We start from the raw sequence: 22,721 nt of genomic DNA, 5'->3' as shown, positions 1-22,721 counted from the left end.
AAGTGGATAGGAGAACATGGATTTGTAATGTAGATGCATGTGGAAGTAAAAGAATATTTCACTATACACCAGTCTGATGTCAAGACTAAAGGGAAACCATTGTCCGTTTGCTTTTTGGGTAGGTCACCAGATTTTAAAGATTTCCTAAAAAAATGTTTGGAAAAGAACGTGGATGCAAGGTGGAGCGCAGCGCAGCTTCTACAGGTAGGAAGAATGAATTGTTAAGAGCTATCCTATTTTTTTTTGTTTAAAAGCAAAGCAGTCCTACAGTAGAGACGTAAGAAATTAAAAAATGAGTTTGTGTGCGGTTTGTATTGAACTTGGTTGGACTGATCTGCATTGGGTAAATTCTGATGAAATAGCATTTAAGTGCAGATCAAATTCTTTCTAAATATTTCAGAACTTCTTATATATTTCCTCTTACTTATTTTAGTATATGTAACTGCTCACTTTGCGTGAGCATTTAAATTGTACTGCAGTGCCTCTAATGGATGAAGGTATGCGCTTATTTACGTAAGAGGTCTCTTGCTGACAGGTGTTTTAGAAGCTTAGTGCTCAGCTGCCTTCCGTAATGCTGTCACTGCAGAAGAGCCAAACGAGACTGGATGTGACTAGGTACATTTGATTGTGTTTAACGTCAGCACACGTTCACTATACCCAAAATACCTGTGGAGTGTTGAATGGATTTAAGCAGCAGGACCAAGCAGAGAAAGAACCCTCAGTAGGGGCAGGAGTAGAGTGGGTAGCTGTCTTCTCTTAAATAAATAAGTAGGATTTTACACTTTTGTTGGGAAAAAGTATTCGACAGGCAAAGTATTTTTCTCGATAAACTATCAGGAAATAGTTTAACTGTGGATCTGAAAAGAAATGAAAAGCAATTCCAGGAAAAATAACCTTTTAAAAAATCTTTCACTTTTTATTTTTTGGACTGTGAAGCAGGTCAGTATAAATCAATTATCTGTATCTTTAATATGTTTAGTAAGCTGCTTACCGCAATATATATGAATAGAAATGTTTTGTTTTAAAAAACTCTACAGAAAAAAATGTACATTGATTAAAAACGGTGTTGATTAATGTTAACATCAGGAATCTTCAGGTTTTAGAGAGAGTAAAAAATGAAATAAGTTCAGAGAAATATTATAGTTTTCTTACTGTGCACAACGAAGCCGGCACTTAACATTGTGTTTGCTTTTTATTTTCACAAGCATCCGTTTGTCACTGTTACTTCCAATAAACCAATACGAGAATTGATAGCAGAAGCTAAAGCTGAGGTTACGGAAGAAGTTGAAGATGGTAAAGATGAGGATGAAGAGGAGGAAACAGAAAATTCTCTGGTCAGTTTAAAATCTACATTTTTAAATGTGCAAATAAGCTTTGGGGGATTTTTGTTTGTTTGTTTCCTATGGAGCACTCCATTTTCTAAATTTCTGTCCAACTAGTACTTTAAGTCTTCTAGGAATGAAATAAACATACTCTTTCGTACTATATTTTTATAAGTAAACATACTACTGTGTCTTAGTATAAAATAACAAATCAATATTTTCAAAATTAGTGTGTCTTTAGTCTTTAAGAACTGCTGATAATGAATTTTATGTGTATTTGTTTATATCTGTATATAATGAGATGAATTTTTAAAAATCAGATACTCATTTTCATATAAATGTTTTAAAATTAATACGGTTAGATGACCATCTATACATCTAAATAAAAGCATATTTGTGTGTGATGATTAGATCATTGTGGAAAATTATGGCGTAATTGAAGCTTGTGATTTTTACAATGTGTCTGTCATGGAAAAGCTCCAAAGCAAGCAAATATGCCTTATCAAGAAAAGATTACATGTCTTCTAAAGATATGAAAGTGTGTATATCTCTAGATGCTTAGGAATCCGATCAGACCCAATTCAGTTGCTCAAGGAGCAGAACCCTGAAGTACAGTGAGATGCTAGCTGGTTGTAGACTGTACAGGCTACCAGTTCATAGCGCTCGTGCTCAATGCTATCAACACTAACACAGAGCATTCAGTAGATGCAATCCCAGCTGCACTGGCAGTTGCTTCCTCGGTTAAAGCAAACACACGAGCACGATGTACGTCTCCCTTCCCAAGCTAGGCAACTCCAGGCCTCCATTCCCACTGGCATCTCCAGGGCTGGTGAGATGATCCCCATCTCCTCAGGCATTCCCTGCCCGAGCTGATTTAGCTGCTAAGTTCTCAATGTGCAGGAGAGGTGAGGGGTGACTGGGCTAAGTGCAGGTAGCTGTGAGTTGGTGCCACGTATTATTTCAGAGTGTTCCCTTCCCACTTTAGGAAATGGTGAGGTAGATGCGTTTACCTTATTTATTTGTGTGCCTTTTGACTACTTTTTGGCAAATAACACTAAGCTCCTGGAACATTTAGATGAATAAATATTTTTAAATGCATTTTTAGCTTAAGGGAATTGTTTTCTGTATGCTAAGTCAGGAAGACCTTAGCTAGGAGCAAATTTATGCTGAAACTCATGCTTGTTTTGTTGGCCTAGTATGCTCCCAATGGCAGATCAGAACTCTGATCTACAAATTACAGGGTTCCAACAGTAAATATATACAGAGAGATACCGTAATCACTTTGAAGATTGAAAGGGTAATTATGGTTAAAATGATACTTTATTAGTATATTCTTTTGTATGTGTATGCGATCTGATAACATTCATTCATATTCCAGCAACAGTAATTTCTATAGTTATAAATATGTAACTATTTCTGTTCTAGTTCCGTATTACCACTTATATATACCTGCAGGAAACTTTCACTGTTTTAACAGATTTTAATAGTGATTAAAGAACAAACCAAACAATTTTTTTTGGACACTTGGACCAAAGAGAAAATGAAAGTAATCTTTTTGATCAAACAATAGAAGTTCTTAATATTATATCTTATAAAGTCTGCAGTAACTCAAGCTAAATGGCTTCTACACAGCCATCCTGGCCCAGGAAGGAGGGTCTTTGAAAACTTAACTATAGGTGGGACTGAAATAGTAAAATAAGGAGCAAAAAGTGTTTGCAAAAGACTGTTAATAATGTGACAGAGTGGGCTGACAATGATCCCTTTCCTTCAATTGAGCTGTATTTCATGAAATTAACAGGAAATGGAAGAGGGTTCTTCTGAAGTTGTGTTCTGCTCATCTATGGTTTTTGTACTTGTTCTGGTGTGAGATGTAGTTAATTAGTCAAGATTATCAAATTTATATAACCGTGACTGTAAAGAAAATATATTAATCTCTCTGCAAATATTTTCATATAATTATGCTATATTTAAAAAAGAGAATGATTACATATTTTTCTTCCTTTAACTTTTTCAGCAGTTACCTGCAGACAAGCGTGCATCCTCTGACCTTAGTATCGCCAGCTCTGAAGAGGATAAACTTTCTCAGAATGCGTCTGTCCTGGAATCTCTTTCGGAGAAAACAGAAAGTAATGCAGTTGAGGAGAAAAGCATCAGTATTTTTCCAGATGGTAAAACAACTGGAGATGAATCTGAAAGCAATAAATTTGATAAATCTGCTGATAGCATGTCTGATACTCCTGTTGACAATGTGAAAGTGCAGAATGGTGCTGTGCCAACCGATAAAGGTGAGCAAGGCAAAATAATAGCAGTTGAAAAGAATACAGAAGGACTAGAGAAAGCAGATGAAGATACTGAACCACAGAAAGGAAATAAAGAACTTGATGTGGTTACAAAACCAAAAGTAACAGATGAATGCAACCTAAAAATAGAGAAAGAAAAAGACATTGGAAATAAACAGGCGGAAGAAAATAAACTGATAATGGCAGCCACAACTGAAAACAGTGTTGAAACTGGAGAAGCCTTTTCCAAGGAAACTGGTGAAAAAGAAGAAAAGGAAAATAGAGTAGATCTTCCAGAAAATAAAAATATAGATGTTACTGCAGAGCAAAAGGATGACAAAGATGAGGCTCAGAAGGAGGTGGTGATAGACACCACTACTGAAATTCTGGTCAATGAAGACCAAGTAGCTGATGAAGAAAAGGAGCGTGAAGTTGACAAGAATGAGGAGATAGGCAGTACTGGTGAAACTCAAATCAGTGATGGGGATAAAGTACTTGAGACAGAGGATAAGCTAATGGAAAATCAGCCTAAGCATGTCCATGAGATAATCAGCTCTGAAGAAACGGTGTCTAAAAGCCAAGACAAAGCAATTGAAGTAGACAAGGCACTAGAAGAAAGTGAAAATGAGGGTATTTGTAAAACAAGCAGCATGGAGGAAAGAGAGATCCAAGGCTCTGGAAAAGAAGACAGAGATCAGAGGGTAATAGAGAGCAAGACTGAGGATATTCCTGATAAAACAGTGGACAAACCAACTGAGATGGGCCAGGATTCAGAAGGGCATGGACCTGAGACTGTTCAGAAAAACAGTACTCAGCCAGAGAAAGGACATTCAGAAAGTAGTTCGGATGAACTAATAAAGAACAAGCTTCAAGATGCAGATGACGAACGAGCTGATGACTCTGAACTCGCTCCGGTTCCTAGTATTAGCGTTAGCACTGAAGAAAGTGAGGAAAAAGTCAAAACAGATAATCAAGACAGTACTGGAACATTACAGCAGCTGGAATCGGAGACTCTAAAGGAAAATGATGCAGATTCAGGCACTGGTTCTGCAGCTGATAACAGCAGCATTGATTTGAACTTGTCCATTTCTAGCTTCCTCAGTAAAAACAAAGAGACAGGATCAATCTCTTTACAAGTAAGTGTAAGCAACCGTGTACTTTTTATATCAAATCTTACATCACTGTGACCCTAAAATAATCACCGAGTTTTACCTTTGAAAATAGACAGTTATATTTGGTGACTGTATAGCTCTGTGGAATATGTGAGTCTGTAGAAACGGAGGTATTCTGAAGTGCGCTGATGATGCCTAGGTTTTGTGCAGTTACACAGAAAGGCAAGTGGTGACAGAGGAGCTAATAATTTTCTTATTTCATTGCATACTTGTATTTAAAAATTTAGACTAACATATAAAAATAGTTAATCATTCTTACTGGAAATTTCAGTTTGGCAATTGCATTGTTTTGGTTGTGCTATAATTGATACAGTTACACCAACATAAATGTTCTTATCCAGATAAAACACGTTCTAGAATATAAACTTTATTATTACACTGATATGCTAGGATAGTATCTGTGTGACCATCTGTTTCCCCAAAAAATAAAAAATCCAAATTGGCATAGCCATCCAAGCATGACTTTGATATAATTGCAATATTTCTAGCATGATGGAAACTGATTTTCAGCTGGGGTTTCTTTTATATTGTAGCAGCTTTGAGGTAAGAAAAATGATTTAAACATGGAATAATTAACCAATGTTTTATTCAGGAAACTAGAAGACAAAAGAAAACATTAAAGAAAACTCGCAAATTTGTTGTTGATGGAGTAGAAGTGAGCGTGACCACATCAAAAATAGTTACCGAAAATGACTCAAAAAGTGAAGAGATGCGATTTCTACGGTAAACCTTTTTAACAGTAAATTTTACAAGAGCTTTTAGTGTCTCAAATGTAGCTGCTATTTTTATTTTCTTTTTGAATAGAAAAAGGGTGTTAGCAGACTTATTTCTTTAATGTTTGGAGAGTGAATGCAGATTTTCCATTAATTGGAAGGAATCTTTTTTAGAATTACAAATCAAATCAAAACTAGCTTTACTAAACCTAAGTTGAAGGCTTTTGTTTGGGCGGGTGGTTGGTTGGTTTGGGTATTTTCCCTTTTTATTTTCCTACCAATGTTAAAAAGCTCTTTTTCATTATTAGGCGTCAAGAGCTGAGAGAGCTAAGACTCCTTCAGAAGGAAGAGCAGAGAGCTCAACAGCAGCTCAGTAATAAACTCCTGCAGCAGCGAGAACAGATGTACCGACGTTTTGAACAGGAAATGACAGTGAGTTTCTTTGTTTTGGTACCAAGAAACAACTATATAACTTTTTGAAGTTAAACTAATACTTTCAATGATGCTGTCCTGATGGACTTCCTAGAAGACTACTAGCAGTTTTCCCTCTATGGTTGTTGTGTCTCCGCTTTCATACTCTGTGCTACTAACGAAAATGTTTTGTATTGTGGATATTCCCAGCTTGTGTCACTGTACAGTATTTAGCATTCTGAAGAATATGCCAAATTAAATGGAATTATTTTTACAGAGTAAAAAACGCCAGTATGATCAAGAAATAGAAAATCTCGAAAAGCAGCAGAAACAGACTATAGAGCGCTTGGAACAGGAACATACAAATCGTTTACGAGATGAAGCAAAACGTATCAAAGCAGAACAGGAGAAGGAATTGTCAAAATTCCAGAACATGTTGAAGAATAAAAAAAAGGAGGTAAGAGACAACAATAACAGAGAAGATGAGGGATGTGGCCATATGAAATGGTTGAGATTAGGACATTCAGAATTTCTCTCAGCCTTGTGTACTTTCATGAGTTGGGTCATGGGGAACTAGCAGTCAGTTTTATTCCTTTTGTTTCAGTGCTTGAAATGAAATAAGAATAGCTAATTGGAATTTACAGCTGGTGATTCATCTAGAGAAAGATACCAGCTTAAGAGACTTTTCATAGAGTCTTTAACATCAAGAAAAACTTATTTTATTACATTTGAGGAAAAATAATTTGTTGAAGACTGCAAAAGAATCCAGATATCACTTAGTATTTATCTAATTAGAATTTAAAATAAAAGAATATATTATTGATTGCTACTGAGAAATACTTCATTTAACAAGCTTTTTTTGTTATTTTGTTAAATTTTCATTAAACGTGCTTTTCAGATTTAGACCTTGTCTATAAGAATTGACAACAGTTATATCAACTATTTTTAACTCAAAGAGGACAGCTAGGAGAGAGAAATACACATAGAAATAGAAGTTTGCAGTTAATTCTGTCATATGCAATTTATGCAAAGTGAGTGACATTTGAGAATGATGACATATGCTGTTAATTTACATGCATTAGAATAAGAGAAACTGATATTTTCCCATATGGATTTTGCACCTGAAAGTTACTTTATTTCTTTTCCAGATCAATGGTGTAGTGCTTGTTTGTATAGAAATGGTTCTAGTGTTTTCTTTAGTAGTTGACTCACAGAGATTTCTTTAAACATCTGTATTGTTAGTGCTTTTGCACAGAATGATCTTGTATTAGTTCAGAAGTGCATAGAAAAGAGTTGTATTCAGTCTGAACTATATGCTGATATGTAATAACTTTTCTTCTTTTGCAAAACCTCTTGCATTTTTGAGTCTCTTTACTGGTGATTGGGTCCTACATGGGGAAGCGGGAAGGATTTTGTGTATTGCTCTGAGCTAAAAGCAGTTTTTCCATGGAAATAGGAATATCATCTGGTGATTTGGACTCTTTTTTCTGATGTTGCTTCCACTATTAAACAAACAGGCATTTGTTTTGGGGTGCATACTTTTGTATTTAAAGCTTAAGAAGGCAATTTACAGTTTGAAGGAAAATGCAGCTGGCACTCTGAAAGTCTCCATGCTTTATTTCGGAGCATACAGTGTTTAATTATTGTAACTTTTCATGGTAAATAAGACATCAGCAAATTACCAAATTCACAACCAGTTGAATTAAGCAAGTTATATTTAGAAAATTGCAACTAAGCTAGCTCAGTTTGCCTCTGATTGAACAACATGGATCATTTCAGAAAATTGTAACTAAGTACTTCTTACAAATGTAGTTCCTGGAGCTTTTGACTTTAAAATTTGTCAGAACTGAACATTTAACGTTTGCTTCTGAGACTTTTTAAGATTTAAATATGGATCCTATGTAAATCTTATATACGTTTGAGAAGCTATGACATCTTATAAATTCAGATTTGTCTGGCTCTCTAGACAAACCTGAATGTCGGATTTGTCTATAAATTCAGGCTGTCAGAAAGTGGAAGTTACTTTAAACTTCCAATTATTTTTCACAAACCTTTTCCGTGAGATAAACATACTGTATAGTCCTTTTCAGGAATGCTTCCAGAAAATGCCACTTCTGCAGGTGGTGGTTTTCTTAACTCCCAGCTATTCTAGCTGCTGCATGAAAACTCAAGCAACTGACTGCCATTTCTGCGAGCACTGGTCAGCATTTGCATGCGAAAAGAAGCTGGCATATCCCTCCTTCTGCACTGCAGTAGCGGGCATAAAGCGTGTTTTGTTTCTTCTCTTTCATCAAGCTCCTTTCACTAAACTTAACTTTTCTGCCACTGAAGCACTGCACGCTTCCCAGCATCTCTGCATGTCCGATGTTCACAGAAATGCTTGCTGTGGAGAAAGTGTTCTTTTCGCCACCTTCTGCATGCTTATATACACTGTAGGTTTTAAATGAAGTGGAGAAAGCACCAAAAGAGCTGAGAAAAGAGCTCATGAAACGCAAGAAAGAGGAGCTTGCACAAACCCAGCATGCTCAGGTAACAACAGCAGCTTCCTGCTACTAAAATGCAAAAAGCGGCAGTATTCACACAGCTTGATAATCTCACTTTTTGTTGTTGTTGAGTGAATATGAAACTTAACTCGGACTAACCCTACATATGGCTCTTTCTTCAAACACTCCCATAATACTTCCCAGAAGAACACAGTGTTTAGACCTGTAGGAACAGCAATATCTCCAGGTTTGTGCTTTTAAGCTTAATGTATTTTGTATGCTGTACCAAAAAAGAACAGCATTTTTCCACAGCTGGTTTCATGGCAGTGCTTTTTTGGGTGGTAAGTATCCCACAGGTCCATCAAATTATAAAGGCTGCAGTAGTTATTTTTGAGCAAAAAGCACAGAGGAAGAAAATACAGGCAATAAAAGCCTCAGGCATCTTGTTCCTAGCAGCAGAACAGACTAGGTAAAATGCAGTTATTTGAATGTCAAAGCGTAGGTGTATGGAAACTTTAAAAGACGTCATACATAATTTCATGCCTTCAACCTTGCTGCTGTTACATGACCTATGTAGAAAAATATTTTAGGAAGCTGTTCTTCTGATGGCCACAGCTTATAGAGAGTAAGTCTGCATCACAGCAGGGTAGATTTGGATTGAATAACTCTTACAGGTTAAATGTTTATGCAAGTGACCTACTAGAAGACAGTAGCAACTGCATTCAATTACCTGCTCTGTCCAAGAGATGATTTCCCAGGATAGAATTTGACAGAGCTACAGTGCTCCCCACTACTGAAGATAGAGACTTCTGAAATTCTCTTAAGCCATTAATTTTAGAACTGATTTTTTTATTCTTTGTAGTGACTTCATTTTCCTTTTTTTTTTTCTTTATTTTAAGTAGAACATCTTTGATTACAGTGAAAGATCTTCACTTGGAATGATAAAGAAGTACTAGGCAGTGTGCAGGTGTCTTATGTTAGAATATGTAGAATTTCTTCTATCAGAGACGGCTTTGGTGTGATTACCCGTGACATTTTTAATGTATGCTACTAACATATATCAGAGTCTCATTCTTTTAAAGAATAGAATTATATTTTATTATATTCTGACATGGAAAGTACATTGTGTCCACAGGGTGTTGCTCAGGTTATGATTCAGTCTTTTCAGTTGTCTTCATGTACACTTTTCAACGCACAAATGCAGGATGTAAGTCATAATACATCTATCTCTATATATTTTTTAAAAAGTTTGTTTCCCTCATTTTCCATAGGTGTGTTTTTTCTTCTTGCTCATATGTGCTGAGCAATTTCAATGGTATCTCAAAACCAGTTAGTACAACTTTATTACACTAAACACATAGTAAAAAGATCAAAACTACTGCAGCAGTTAACTCTGGGCAAGACACTCGTTTCTCACAAACATTATATACTGCTATTTTCTGGTGCTTATCATTTGTTCAGCACATGTGAGAAACAATGTGTGACTGTTTTATGCTCTGTGTGCAGTGAAATTCTGTATTTGAAAACATATAATGAGTTTATTTTAAGATACTTTCCAGGCAAACCAAATGGCACTTTTGCAAAGACAAGCTGCATTGCACTGCCTGCCTTCTCCACGAGCTAACAGGCTCTTCAGCAAAATTCATAATCTCTGTTATACGGGATGCTTGGATAGAAGAGGGAAGTGGAAAGGCCAGAGGTTTTTCTGAAATTGTACAATTTATCTTACAACGCTTGCAATATAAGAACTTCTTTATGATTTACAATGTAGAAAGCAGCAATGATATTTAAATGATTGAGAGAGTGGTATCTTTGATACAGAACTGCTTTTTGACCATGGCCATCCTTGAAATAAAACATTTTTCACAGCTCTAGACTATGTAGAGCAGCTGTATCCCCTGCCCACTCTCCCCCCACATTCAAAAATCCCTGGCAAGTCACCTGTAGTATTATTTATGTGCCTGCACCTTCAGAGTACTGAAGTCCCATTTTTGATCTAGAGATAATGCGGAACTGTATTGTTCTTACCAATATCAGTGTATTTGCTTAGGAATGCCTGATTTTGTTTTCAAACCTGCCCCCCAGGCCTTTTTACACCCTCTGATCTGCCACTGTCTGAACTTTCCAGCAATTTATTGCACCTCCGGTTTTCTGTTACCGTCTAAATGTTACCCTGCTGCCCACTGAGATGAGTTTCATCTATTATTCAGTGACTTTCTGTGAAGATGAAAATCATGATTCTCCTGGTCATAATGAAAGTGCTTTTAATGAGCATCTAATCCTTATGTTGCTGTTGGCTCTTTTAGTTGAGTGTGGACTCTTTTTAAAAGAAAAAAAAATACACAGCTCAGGAGACTCCACTGATTTCCCATAGCCCAGCCCTATGATCCTGCTGCTTCCCATCTCACCTCCAGCAGACCATTTTTAACTTCATTTCATTTTGTATAATAGAAAATGCTTTAGCTGCCTGCTTGGCTCTGACAGAACACCATCATCATCCTTTCTTCTGATTGTACTTACCTCTATGTCATGGTAGAAAGATCCACTTTAATTTCTTGTTCCCGCAGTGTGTGTGTGCATGCCAGCATGCTTGTAATTACGTTAACTTTTTTGGTGGTATTTGCGAAGAGGAAAAAGGCAACAGTGCGCCCTTGGTGCGTGGGCGGGCGGCGGAGGGATCCTTAGCACTGCCCGCTCCTCGTGGCGAGATGCAGCGCACGGAGGTGCCTGCTGACGGGAAGGGCCGGGCAGGGTGGGCGCTGCGCCTTTGCAAAGAGCCCGCGCAGCTCCGGCACAACAAGTCCTGCAGGAGGCAGTTCCTGCAACAGCCTTTGGCTTGGCCTTTAAAGACAACTCACAGAACTCCCAGTCTCAGTATCTTTGTGTTCATGACAGGAGAAACCACCCAGAGCCTGAGACAATCTTTAGACTCAACTGTGTAAATTAATAGACTTGATAATTGAAAGCAAGAGAGTCATAAATATTTGGGGTTTTTTTTAGTATCCTTTAATATCCAAATATCAACTTTCTACTGAGAGCCCTTGCATTTACTAGGTTAGAAACTGCAGCTTGTTTGGAGAGACAAGAGGCAAAATGAATTGTGAATTATTGGTTAGTTTGTTGCCTTTGATCTTATTTCTGAAATATTAAATATTCTTTTATTTACTCTCTGTGTGGAAAATACAAGATGGGTAGCATAACCTCATAGCTGAGACATTAACTCAAATTAACTTAAAGGTGTTTTTGTTTTCATATGCAGTTAAACACTGGGAGAACTGAGAATCTCATTAAAATATAATGTAATTAGAAGAGCACAATTTCACTTATTTCCATTGCTATTTAACAGGAGCAAGAATTTGTGCAGAAGCAGCAACAAGAACTGGATGCAGCTCTAAAGAAAATTATTCAGCAACAGAAGACAGAACTAGCCACCATTGAACGAGATTGTCTTAACAACAAGCAGCAGCTTATGAGAGGTATCCAGCACTGGATTATTCTTAAAACCTGATTTTTTGATTTGTATTTTAGTAAAATAATAAACTTGTCTTAAATTTATGAAATCAAATGTCTCCAAGATTAAGGGTTCTAGTAATATATATGTTATGGATTAGCATTCTTTTTAAAAATGGCCTTCACGTGTATTTTAAGCATACATTTATGTGTAGATTAAAAACTTGTATTGTGCATTCTGAACAAGCCTCCCTCTTTCTGCAGCTCGTGAAGCTGCAATCTGGGAGCTGGAAGAAAGACACTTGCAAGAGAAGCATCAGCTCCTCAAACAGCAACTCAAAGATCAGTACTTCATGCAGAGACACCAGTTGCTTAAGAGGCATGAAAAGGTTAGTGCTGACTTTAACACTTTCCTTTGTGTATTATAATCTCTGGTGGTTTTTTGTTGTAAGTTTCTTTATATATATATATATAAAATCTCAAGTAGTCTGAGAATCTCCACTGGTAGCTGTTTGCTTGCCTAGGCAAGACCCATGGAGGTGTTTTCATGCTATGCATGTTCTGTCAAAATCTTCTAGACTGAAGTGCGTGAAATGATTGTATTTCCCCTTAAATTCTTTTTTTTTTTTTTTTTTTTTTAAGTAAAATAGACTTTTTTATTATTTAGTAACCAACAGAGTTTGGGCTTTTAGTTAAATAAATCTACTCATTAGTAATTCACTCTGGAATTAAATGAACAGAATGATGACCTGGATTGGCTTCCTGGGACAAGAAGCTGAAGACTGTCTCCTTAGACCTGGAGCTTATCAAAGTCCAGAAGACAATACTGGTATTTTCTGCAAGGCATTTAACATCAAGTTTTTTATAGAATACACTGAGTAGATTAGTTCAACTGCAGTATCAGTGGGCCTGGGCCTGATTTCTGCTGAGAAAAAATGGAATTCAAACAACATGCTTGTCGATGAAATGAGATAGGAATGTTCCAATGGATACTCTATAATATTTCTATGCTGTTAATATTTTAGGAAACAGAGCAAATGCAAAGATATAATCAACGACTTATTGAGGAATTAAAGAACAAGCAAACTCAGGAAAGAGCACGGCTGCCTAAAATCCAACGAAGTGAAGCAAAGACCCGAATGGCTATGTTTAAGAAAAGTTTAAGAATCAACTCATTAGCTTCTCCAGACCAAGATCGTGAAAAAATTAAGCAGGTGATTAATAACAACAGTTACCAGTGTTATTAGTGTAAATGTTTGATGTGATTCTAAATGTGATCATGAGGCAGAGTGCATCCTCAACAGGTTTGCAGATGATTCAAAACTGGTAGGAGTGGTTCTTAGACCAAAAGATTGTGCTGTTATTCAGAGGAACTTCAAGGCTGGAGAAATGGGCCAGCAGGAATCTCATTCATTAAATTCAGCAAAGGGAATGCAGAGCCCTGCACCTGGGGAAGAATAACCAGGGCAGGCTGGGCAACAACCAGCTGGAGAGTAGCTTTGCAGAAGAGGTGTCCTGGTGGACAAGTTGAATGTGGGTCAGCAACATAAAGAAAATAAAGAAATTCCAAGATTATTTAAGATTATTCTCTTCAGATATGCTGTATATGTTCATTCTGCTCTATACAGTTCTTTGATTCAAATGCAAAAAGTTGTTGTCTCTAGAGGTACAATATATGTTTTTTTTCATAGTTTGCTGTTCAAGAAGAAAAGAGACAAAAAAATGAGAGACTGGCTCAGCATCAGAAACATGAAAACCAAATGCGGGACCTTCAGTTGCAATGTGAAGCAAACATCAGAGAGCTGCATCAATTACAGGTTAAAAATAGATTCTATGAAATGAACATTCAATGGGAAGATACACAGGCCAAGCAGAAATATTTTTCCTTCATTTTTATCTGTTCATGTGGATTTTTGAGAATTTGAAGCATACTCTTAATTCCTAAGCTTAGAACAATTAATGAAAAGTCATTTTACATACAGTCATTTTACATTTTTATATATGAGGCAGGCTAAAGCATTGCACGCTCACCTGCTGCTAACCTCTGTCCAGAGGAATCTTCCAGTTGGAGGGAGCTGGTTCTGCACTGCTCCCTTTCTCATGTCTTAGGTACCAGTCTGTGCCTGGGCCGCAGATCTGCTTCAGTAAATCCTCAAGTACAGCAGGAGTTGGTGCACGGCTCTCATTGCAAGTAAAACTGATCAGATTAGGCTACCTTTATTTTCGCTGAGGACATTTTGGCCCCTCACTGCACTCAGGACTAGCCAAGTGCTTGTCATTTTTGTTCCTGTGTTTTCAGACTTTGCATCAGGCACAGCTGGGTTTTGAGCTCTAGAAACAAGCACATGGGTATTGACAACTACCACTGCCAACTCCTCTTAAAAATTAAAGATTTGTTCCGGCCAAATGCTTAACTGTACTTTTGCCATTATGCTTTGAAGCTCCTGTTAATATTTGGCAGATGCATATATATCTTACTGGGTGGAATTTGGCATCAATGGATGCTTTGATTATCCTTTTTTCTTTTTACAGGGTAAGTCTGAGGCTGCTTCTACAAGCACATTTGCTCTCCTCCCTAAACCCTATTTGTTAAGTTTGAGCTCCTTGGTACCAAGAGTTCAAATATTTCACATGCACCCCTTTTTAATTTAATTGATTTTAATAAATTATACAAACTGCATTTAGGAAGCAAAGCAGAAATACTGCATGACCTTGATTAGGTCATGCAGTAATCACTGCGTGATTAGGCAGTGAAGCACAGGCAGTATCGGGTATGGCTGTTAGCCACTCTGAATGGTACCTAGTATTTAGTTATTTATCTATCTCAGTTGGTTCTGATGGAACTGGATCAGCTTTTGGTAATGCAGCCTCAGTAGCATACATCTATCTTGTAATTATTCACGTCACTATTTACACAGAGTAAGCTAATTAAAAAGAATTAGGACAGCATATGCCACCGCACAAATGCGGAGCTGTCTAATCTGAATTAGTTTTACTTAAGGATTATTTTTATCTTGTTTTAAGAATGAAAAATGCCATCTACTGGTTGAACACGAGACTCAGAAGCTAAAAGAACTAGATGAAGAGCACAGCCAAGAACTGAAGGAATGGAGGGAGAAACTGAGACCAAGAAAAAAGGTAAATTGGAGCAGTTTGTGCAACATTAGTTCTTGCAAACTGGACAGTCATAAATTGGACAAGACAAAAAGTATGACATAGGAGGAGACTTCAGCCACTATAAAAAAAAAAACTGTCATAGCTTATTGTTTGAAAAGATATTTAATGTACGCAAAAGCTGAGCAAGAAGCATGTGAACAAGAAAGGCTTGTGTGTGATCTGTCTTTTAATGTATTCCCTCTTATAGGGCATATGTGCATGTTAAACCTCTTACCTGGAGGCAAAGCCGGTTTTCAGAAATATATTTCAGAAGCCATTAGGATATGACAAAAATTCTGAGTGCTAAATAACAATAGAAGTTTTCTCTAATAATTTCATTTTAAAAATGGAAAATACCATGTCTTCACACAATTTAAAGTCAAAACCTGTAGGCAGGAGGTTTTTTAGCCTACTGGCTATCAGTTGTTTTGGAAATTTGGTAATTGCTTGGTGGGTCTTTTTAATCACAGTGTGTGAAGTTATGGTTCTCTATCAGACAATGTCACCAGTTTCATAGGTGGTTTGTACTAAATTCCTGCGGTGATCTGATCTTTGCTTTTAGACTTTGGAAGAGGAATTTGCTAGAAAACTGCAGGAGCAGGAAGTTTTCTTTAAAATGACTGGAGAATCTGAATGCCTTAATCCTTCAACGCAAAGTCGGATTTCCAAATTCTATCCCATCCCCAGCCTTCACTCCACCGGGTCGTAACTCTGGGAACTGCTGTAGCTTTGTCATATTTGGAATTCTCCATCCTCATCATCTAACCTGGTATAATCTGCGCCGTACATCAAAGGACCGCAGTGCTCCTTGTTTCCAGTGGAGACAATCACTGTCAGTTTTTTCCTTTTCCTCTGAATGGAAGAAAACAAAAAAGGAGAACAGACCTTGGTGTGTAATGGAAATGTGATGTCCTTCAGATGTTTCAAGAATAAGTGGATTTTTTTAATCTAAGACTCAGTACATTACCTTTGGGTTTGGCTTCAAGTAAGTAAGCCTAAAATAATATAATCTTTGTGGTCACAAAAAAAAAGAAAGGTTCCTCACGTGAACGTGTAAATGGTGTAATACTAGTTCTACTACCCTGTTTTTAAATGTCTGATTTCTCCACAACAGAACTCCATAATGCAACTGCCATCAGAGGTTTCAAATGTTGTAGGGTTGAGTAGTGTCTTCGTAACAAGGACTGAAGCTAATTACTCAGAACATGCCAATGATCAGGAAGAAAAGCCCTTACATTTAAACATGATTGGTAACAGCAAAAGCCTTTACAACTTCTTTAAACAAACAAACAAAAACCTCTGGCATAAATTAAACTGAGCAGATCTCCATTGCATATTTTGTCCATTAATTCAGTCATGAAATGGGGTGCTAGTTTAATTAATACAGTGCCTGAAACACTTAGATATGCTACTTTTGGCAACAAGATAGTGTTTTGTCATTAAAGAAAACCTCCTTAACATTGTTGTTACTGTACAAAACAAAGTAATTCTTGCTGCTACTGCCATTTTTGTCATAAGTCCTCACCCTAAAATATTTTGCACTAAGATATGTAAAGGTGAAAAGAATGCTAACTTTAAAATGCACAATTTGTTGTTTTCTTTAGCTACTACAGGTGGTTAGTTCTACAAATGGAAAAACTGTAGAATGTATTTTTTAGAACACAGTGTGCAAAATGCACGTGGTTTCTCTAACTTTACCTGGAATAGGTAGAGTCATCTTTTGGTTCTTACCAAAGCCTGCTCGTTTAAGCTCCTCAGAAAAGTGGAGGTGGGTGGTAATATTTATAAATAACCATGCCTGAAGTCTGATTCAGTTAGAAGTGTTAGACTTGTGTTTTTTTTTTTGTTTTGTTTTGTTTTTTAGTCATTTTATTTTATAGAGAGATTTAAGTTAAATATATAGACAAATTACAAAGCTGGGGTTTTTGCTTTTGTTTTGCTACATACTAACATATACAGTTTTTATTTTTCAAGTTCATAGATGTATAATAAGTTATTTACCTGACTGATCTGCAGTGGAAAAAAAAATTCTGAAATGTTTCTCATATAGCTAGTAGGGAAATATAACTGTATTAGTTCACTTTTAGTGCACTCCTTTTGACGGTTAGAATTTGAGTCATATCAAGCCAGTATTTTGGGCTGTGCTTTGGTATGCCAAAGTTAAATTTGTAAAATAGTATTTGCTTTCTGTCCTTGGAGGCCTCTCTTTCTAGCCTCTTGGGGTATCAACTGTAAACATTTCCTTTTTGTTTTGCTAGCTTGCATTAAATGTGAGCCTGGTGGACATTATATGATGTTCATTTCATGGGAGCAGTATTGATGCATGGGAATGAACTCATAATAACATAGGACTTTAATCAGATTTGGTTGAAATCTTGGATGCTGAAATCCTTGGATGCTGAACATATACCTTCTTAAGGAAGATGCTTCAAATTTACAGCACAGTAAGAATAATTGGAAAATGCATGCTTTGATTTAAATTTTGTAACTTTTTGATAAGCATAATTAATAGCTAGCCTTAATTTCTGGCATTTTATTATATAATTATGTAATGTGTACTGTTGTAAACTCACATACCATATCTCTAGAATGTTACCTGTTGCTAAATGCAAAGTTCTTTAAATTGCTTATTCGGTAGGGAGAAAAATGTCCTTCACTTTTTGAAGTACACCATTTTAAATTGACTGTTACAAAAATAACATTGAAATAATCCTTACCTCTGTGTTGAACAGAATTTATTTTAAATTTCTTATAAAATAAGCTCAGTGATTTATCTGGAGAGTCAACGTGGCTGGCAAATTTCCTCTTCTGAATTTTTTCTTTTCTCATGCACGTTAAATTCTCTGGGAAAGATGTTATCTCCTTTTTATACTCTTGGTGGTTTTGGTGATAATTTGCTAATATACATTAACATACTGTTTGCCTCTGTCTAAATGTCTTAAATCTGTTATTTGAATTTCATCGTTTTCACAGGAAACCTCTGTATTTGATCTCACTGTAACTGTACAAATAAATCACTGAATTCTCCAAGGAAGGGGGGGGTTTGAACGGAGCAGCCGGAGCCTTAGTGAGTGTTTGGTCTTGAGTCGCCCTATGAAGCAGTTGCAGCCTCGTGAACGGTGCTGAGAACTGCTCCCTGGTGTGAAAGTGCATTTTTCTGGGGTAGCAGGAACTGGCACAGGAACTTGCACGTTTAGACTGATAACATGGGATTTAAAGCAGTGAGAACATGAGAGAGGTGCACGCTGTTATCTCAGGTCAATCCCAGTGAATTTAGTCTCACATAGACTTGAAAGAGATTTGCTGAGACACAAAATCTGACCTCTCTGCTTCACATGTTGCTAATCCTTTAACAAGTGCAACAAGCCCCATCTCCAAGGCAGTTCGGCACGTTCCCCTTAGCTGCATGTAGCGTGTTACTTCCTGCCAGTTTGGCAGATCCTGTTTTCCCTGTGTGCCCCTCAGAGGAGCATCCCCCGCGGTTTGCTCTTGGCTCTGCTCTCCTCGTCCCCAGTACTTGCAGAGGAAGGCACGCGCGGTGCGGAGCCGTCCCCCCCTTTCCCCTTGCTACTCACAGCTGATCCCTGCAGGGGCCGCTGACACATCCAGACCATCCAGGCCGCAGAGTTCGTCCTTGGCCTCTGAGAGCAGATTTCAGCACTGACCAAAGGGGCTCTCCTGGGACAGCATCTCGTGAACGTAGCAGCGGTGGTGGTTCTTGCATCCCAGTGGTTACTAGAGCTCAGATATTTGCAGGATCCTGTGCTCTGTGTTGCAGGTGGGTGGGAGATGGCAGCGTAGACACCTTGGGTACGCGGGCTGCCCGTGGCGCCAGGAGGCTGCTCTGGAGGGAAGGGACCACGGGCCGGGGGCCCTGCCACGTGCTGGGCAGCAGCGGAGATGGTCCAGCCAGCTCCCTCCTCCCTGCTTCCAGTAACATACATTGAATCGGTGGTTTTTTTCCAAGTACTTGGCTTTCTCTGATGAATACATGGAAAAATACATATGTAGAGTGTGAAAGGATATGTGGTTAGGGTCCAGAAACTTGGCGTGTGCTGTCGTTGTTACACTTGCCTACTTAGATCTTACTCTAGGATTAAAGGTTTTCTTTGGCAGGTGCAGGGATGTCCAAACACAAGTTCAGGGGAGGCAGGGATGCAGCTATTGACAGTGCCAGCGCTGGTGGCAGTTAGCCTGGGACTTTTCATGTCATTTTAAAGTTATATTCACTCCAAATTGCATCCTGTTTTCGAGAATATCTTTTAAGGTAATATCCTAAAGTTATGTTCATCATATGGGATATATAATAGAGGGCTGGCTGTTAAAAAGTGATCCTTGTGTTCAAAGGGACTCCCTTCTTTATAGTTATGATACTGTTGTTGGTTTTGGTTTTTTATAAATAAGTAAATAAACAGGAAACTTAGCACCTTGGCTAAGTCAGAGCCTTGAGAGAACCAAGCAAAGCAGCAGTGTAACTGCTTTCCTCAGGTCACTATAAAAATGCATTTTATGATGGCAAGTCACATAGGACATTTAATTCTCCAGTATCTGTCTAGTAGGTATTTCAAGGACACTTTGATACATAAAAGTTTTAAGTGGATTTTTTTCTTGTTTTTTTTATTATTATTATTATTTATTTCTAATTGTTTAGTTCAAACCCCTAGATCCACACTGAGGTAGTCTGGTTCTCACAAGTGGCTGCAGAGCTCCGCAACCCTGGTCCTCAGCGGCAGAGGGAGCAGGCGCCGCACGGTGCCGCCCTGCGCGGCCGAGCTCGCCGGGCCGAGCGTTTCCACCGAGCCGGCGGCCGCTGGGGTAGCCGGCACGAGGGGTCGGGGAAGGGGCCTGTGCTGCCGCTGCAGGGGGGCGCAGCGGGGATGTTTGTCTTCATCGCTGCGTGGTGACTGTCTGCGCTGGCATTTGCTGCACAGCCTGGGCGGTCTCTGCAGGGCTTCCTGGGGCCGCACGCGTTGCCCCTCCCTGGCCTCAGCACCAGGTTTGGGAGGTCCCCTAGTCCCGGACGCGCCACAGCTGGGATAAAGCAGCCGGAGGGAAGGAAGGACGGCGGAGTCAGTAGGGTGTTTTCCTGGCTGGTAGGAAGTTGTTTGCACAGCGTGGAGGGGTGCTGAGGCTGCTGGTCGAGCCCAGCAGTCAGTACTGCCGCTGGCCTCGTTCCGTGGCTGCCTCTGGAGAACAAGGTCTGTCCTACTCAGACGGGCAGGGTGGGAGCCGCAGGGAGGAGCTCGGCCCTTCGCCCTTGCCAGTAACTTTTCCAGCTACAACTACAGGCTCGTTTGGCTGTGGATGAGGTACCACGGGTGGCCAGACCCCAGCACAGCCAGACCCCTTGAGGCTGGTTACCCGCTTGTCAAGGGCCCTTTGGTTCTCCCAGTTGTGCTCTGTCTGCCTCTCACCTCTCCCACAGTGGGCAGGGTAAAAAATTGTGGATCTTTATCCTTTATTTCTGTAACTACCCCACTTTTGGCATGGGGGTGGGAAAAAAAAAAGTCAGGAAGTGGAAGGGGACATTGAAACCTGCCATGTTGGCAGCCGTGCCTGCTGTCAGGAGGCGGCGGCGCCTCCCTCCTCGCCTGTCTGCACAACTTGTTGAATGTTTTGTGTTAGCTGCGCACCGAGTTACTTCTGCCTTACGTGACGGAACCAAAAATGAGATGGACAAATAATTGGCTACAGATCAGTGTATGAACAGCTCATGGCAGGGAATTTGCAGTAGCAGCCATACAATGGGGCTTTTTAAATTTGATTTCATGGTTTTCTGTAGAATAGTGTAATAATTTTGCTGTAAATACAATAAAATCAGTTTGCTGAGTTGACCCATGCTTTTGTTTGCAGAGAGCTTACATGAACCACCCGCGATTGCTGAGGAACTGGTTCTTTTATATAACGGTGTGTAAGATGCACACGTTGCACGCTGCAGGCGCCAGCGCTCGCCCGCCCGTGGCAGCTTCGGCAGGAGCGGTGCCAGCCCTGGCCGCTTCCCCGTGGCAGCCGGGTGTCACCTGCAGCGTGGGCAGAGGAGGCGCCTCTGCTGCCGCGAGGTGCAGCCCGGAGCGCCCTCCCCGTGCTGTGGGGTGCAGCCTGCACTGGCGCTGCCTCCACCTGCCCCAGAACCAGCCCTGGCAGCTGCCTGAGGCTGGGCTGGGTCTGTGGAAGCCGCAGTGCCCCGACGGGCAACAAACCTGCTGCCTCTGCTGGCAGCCGCGGTGCAGCTCGGTTGTCACCCACCTCCTACGGGCTTTGTTCTTCCTTCCACTTTACACCACTGAGAAACTCAGCTTCAGCGGGTGTTTTCTCACTTAAGAGCAGTGGCGCCTGGCGCTGGTGCAGCTATGTGCGATGAGAAGGAAGAGAAGCACCAGCAGCTACTCCCCACGAGAGGGGTAAGCGTCTGTCCCTGACCACACGGAAGCTGGTAATGACTGCCATGTGGCACAGGAATAAGGTGAGCGTTGGGTGAAAAACACATTTTAATTGGGATGTTTGCATAAAAGTTATTTTTCTTCCAGCATTTAAAAAACTAGAAAATATAAAAATACTTTTGAAAGTCAATAAAATGTTTAACAAAAGTGCTTAGGTTCCGTGCCTGTGCCAGGCTGTGGCGCTGCAAGCAGCAGGACCTGCAAGGCCGGCGCTGCCCTGGCTGTGCCCACACACGCTGCGGAGCGGAGCCGAGGGGCTGGGAGGGGGTGCCACCCGCAGCTGCAGAGCAGGAGCAGGCAGGGAACCGCTGTCCGAAGCAGGTCCCCAAGCAGGGGGCCAGCAGGGCTGGGGAGGCAGCATCAGGAGGGGAGGGGCTCCCTCTGGGCTACCACCTGGGCTAATGCTGGGGGGTACCTGAGGGCAGCGAGTCCCCTCAGCCATCCCCAAGCCCCGGGGCTGCCCCGTGCCACCACTGCTGGCCTCCTGCCCCCAGCTGCAGCCCCAGGTCCTGGGAAGGCGGGACCACAAGGGCAGGGAGAAGAACATGGCTCCAGGAGACTGCCCGGCGTGCAGGAGCTGCCAGCCAGGGCCCCCAGAGGGCCTTTGGGGCCGAGCCCAGCAGCTCAGCTCTGAACATGCACCTGCTGCTCAGCAACTGGCTAACAGGGCAGGGCGGGTTGGTTAGAGCAGGTCCGACAGCCAGGACTGCTAAAAGCAGCCTGGACTGGAGGAGCCAAAGCCCTGCGAGGCCAGAGCTGCCGGCCCGGCAGGGTGGGAACACTCAGCCAAGCACCACTCATGGGAGCGAGACCCATGCTCAGGCTGTGCTGGACACATGTAGGAGCACTCAGCACCCAGCAGTGACACTGAACTACCACGTCTAAGAGGATGGCTGGCGGGACAGGAGGATTTTAGCAGTAAGACACTGAAGCGGCAGGTTGACGCCCATGGGGGCTGCCCAGGGCAGAGCTGAGCTGTGTCTGTCCTTAGACGCCGACACTTCTTCTTTTTCTTCTGCCAACGTACACTTGCTCACCTAGGACCAAGGACATCAAAAGGAGAATTACCTGAACACGAACTTTTTCATGTGAAAAAACAAATAAATAAAATGACAAGGCCTGTGAGTTTGCCAGCAGGCCCAGAGCCAGGGCTGGCAGCTGGGAAATCTCCATTCCCTATCGGGCCTCCCCTTTGCTCTGGCAGGTGAGCAGTTCTTGTACCTTTCTCTCCTTTCTCTCCTCTTGGTCCCCTGTGTCCGTGGCGCCCTGGAGGGCCCATTGGTCCCGGGTCACCT

The 22,721-nt window shown here is 40.4% G+C and overlaps 2 protein-coding genes across 4 annotated transcripts in view; one reads left to right on the top strand and one right to left on the bottom strand.

The window, feature by feature from the left end:
• SLK (STE20 like kinase) overlaps positions 1-15,737 on the top strand; it is a 43,304-nt gene extending 27,567 nt beyond the window's left edge. Inside the window, exons 7-19 of the mRNA XM_010227354.2 lie at positions 123-204; positions 1,206-1,334; positions 3,337-4,737; positions 5,366-5,496; positions 5,795-5,918; positions 6,175-6,354; positions 8,334-8,426; positions 11,727-11,856; positions 12,095-12,219; positions 12,856-13,044; positions 13,522-13,647; positions 14,855-14,968; positions 15,549-15,737. Coding sequence (XP_010225656.2) covers positions 123-204; positions 1,206-1,334; positions 3,337-4,737; positions 5,366-5,496; positions 5,795-5,918; positions 6,175-6,354; positions 8,334-8,426; positions 11,727-11,856; positions 12,095-12,219; positions 12,856-13,044; positions 13,522-13,647; positions 14,855-14,968; positions 15,549-15,695 — 2,971 coding nt within the window. The 3' untranslated portion in view covers positions 15,696-15,737. The remainder of the gene's footprint in view (positions 1-122; positions 205-1,205; positions 1,335-3,336; positions 4,738-5,365; positions 5,497-5,794; positions 5,919-6,174; positions 6,355-8,333; positions 8,427-11,726; positions 11,857-12,094; positions 12,220-12,855; positions 13,045-13,521; positions 13,648-14,854; positions 14,969-15,548) is intronic.
• A 6,676-nt stretch (positions 15,738-22,413) lies between these two features.
• COL17A1 (collagen type XVII alpha 1 chain) overlaps positions 22,414-22,721 on the bottom strand; it is a 32,977-nt gene continuing 32,669 nt past the window's right edge. For all 3 annotated transcript variants that reach the window (XM_088528872.1, XM_088528870.1, XM_088528871.1), the window contains exons 55-56: positions 22,648-22,719; positions 22,414-22,463 (exon numbers count right to left, since the gene is read on the bottom strand). In XM_088528872.1, coding sequence (XP_088384998.1) covers positions 22,414-22,463; positions 22,648-22,719 — 122 coding nt within the window. The remainder of the gene's footprint in view (positions 22,464-22,647; positions 22,720-22,721) is intronic.

Source organism: Tinamus guttatus, unplaced genomic scaffold (assembly GCF_059628265.1).
Source record: "Tinamus guttatus ecotype Peru unplaced genomic scaffold, ASM5962826v1 Tinamus_guttatus_pri_ptg000314l, whole genome shotgun sequence".
In the NCBI taxonomy this organism is placed as follows: domain Eukaryota; kingdom Metazoa; phylum Chordata; class Aves; order Tinamiformes; family Tinamidae; genus Tinamus; species Tinamus guttatus.
This window is presented reverse-complemented; position numbering and strand designations above follow the sequence as displayed.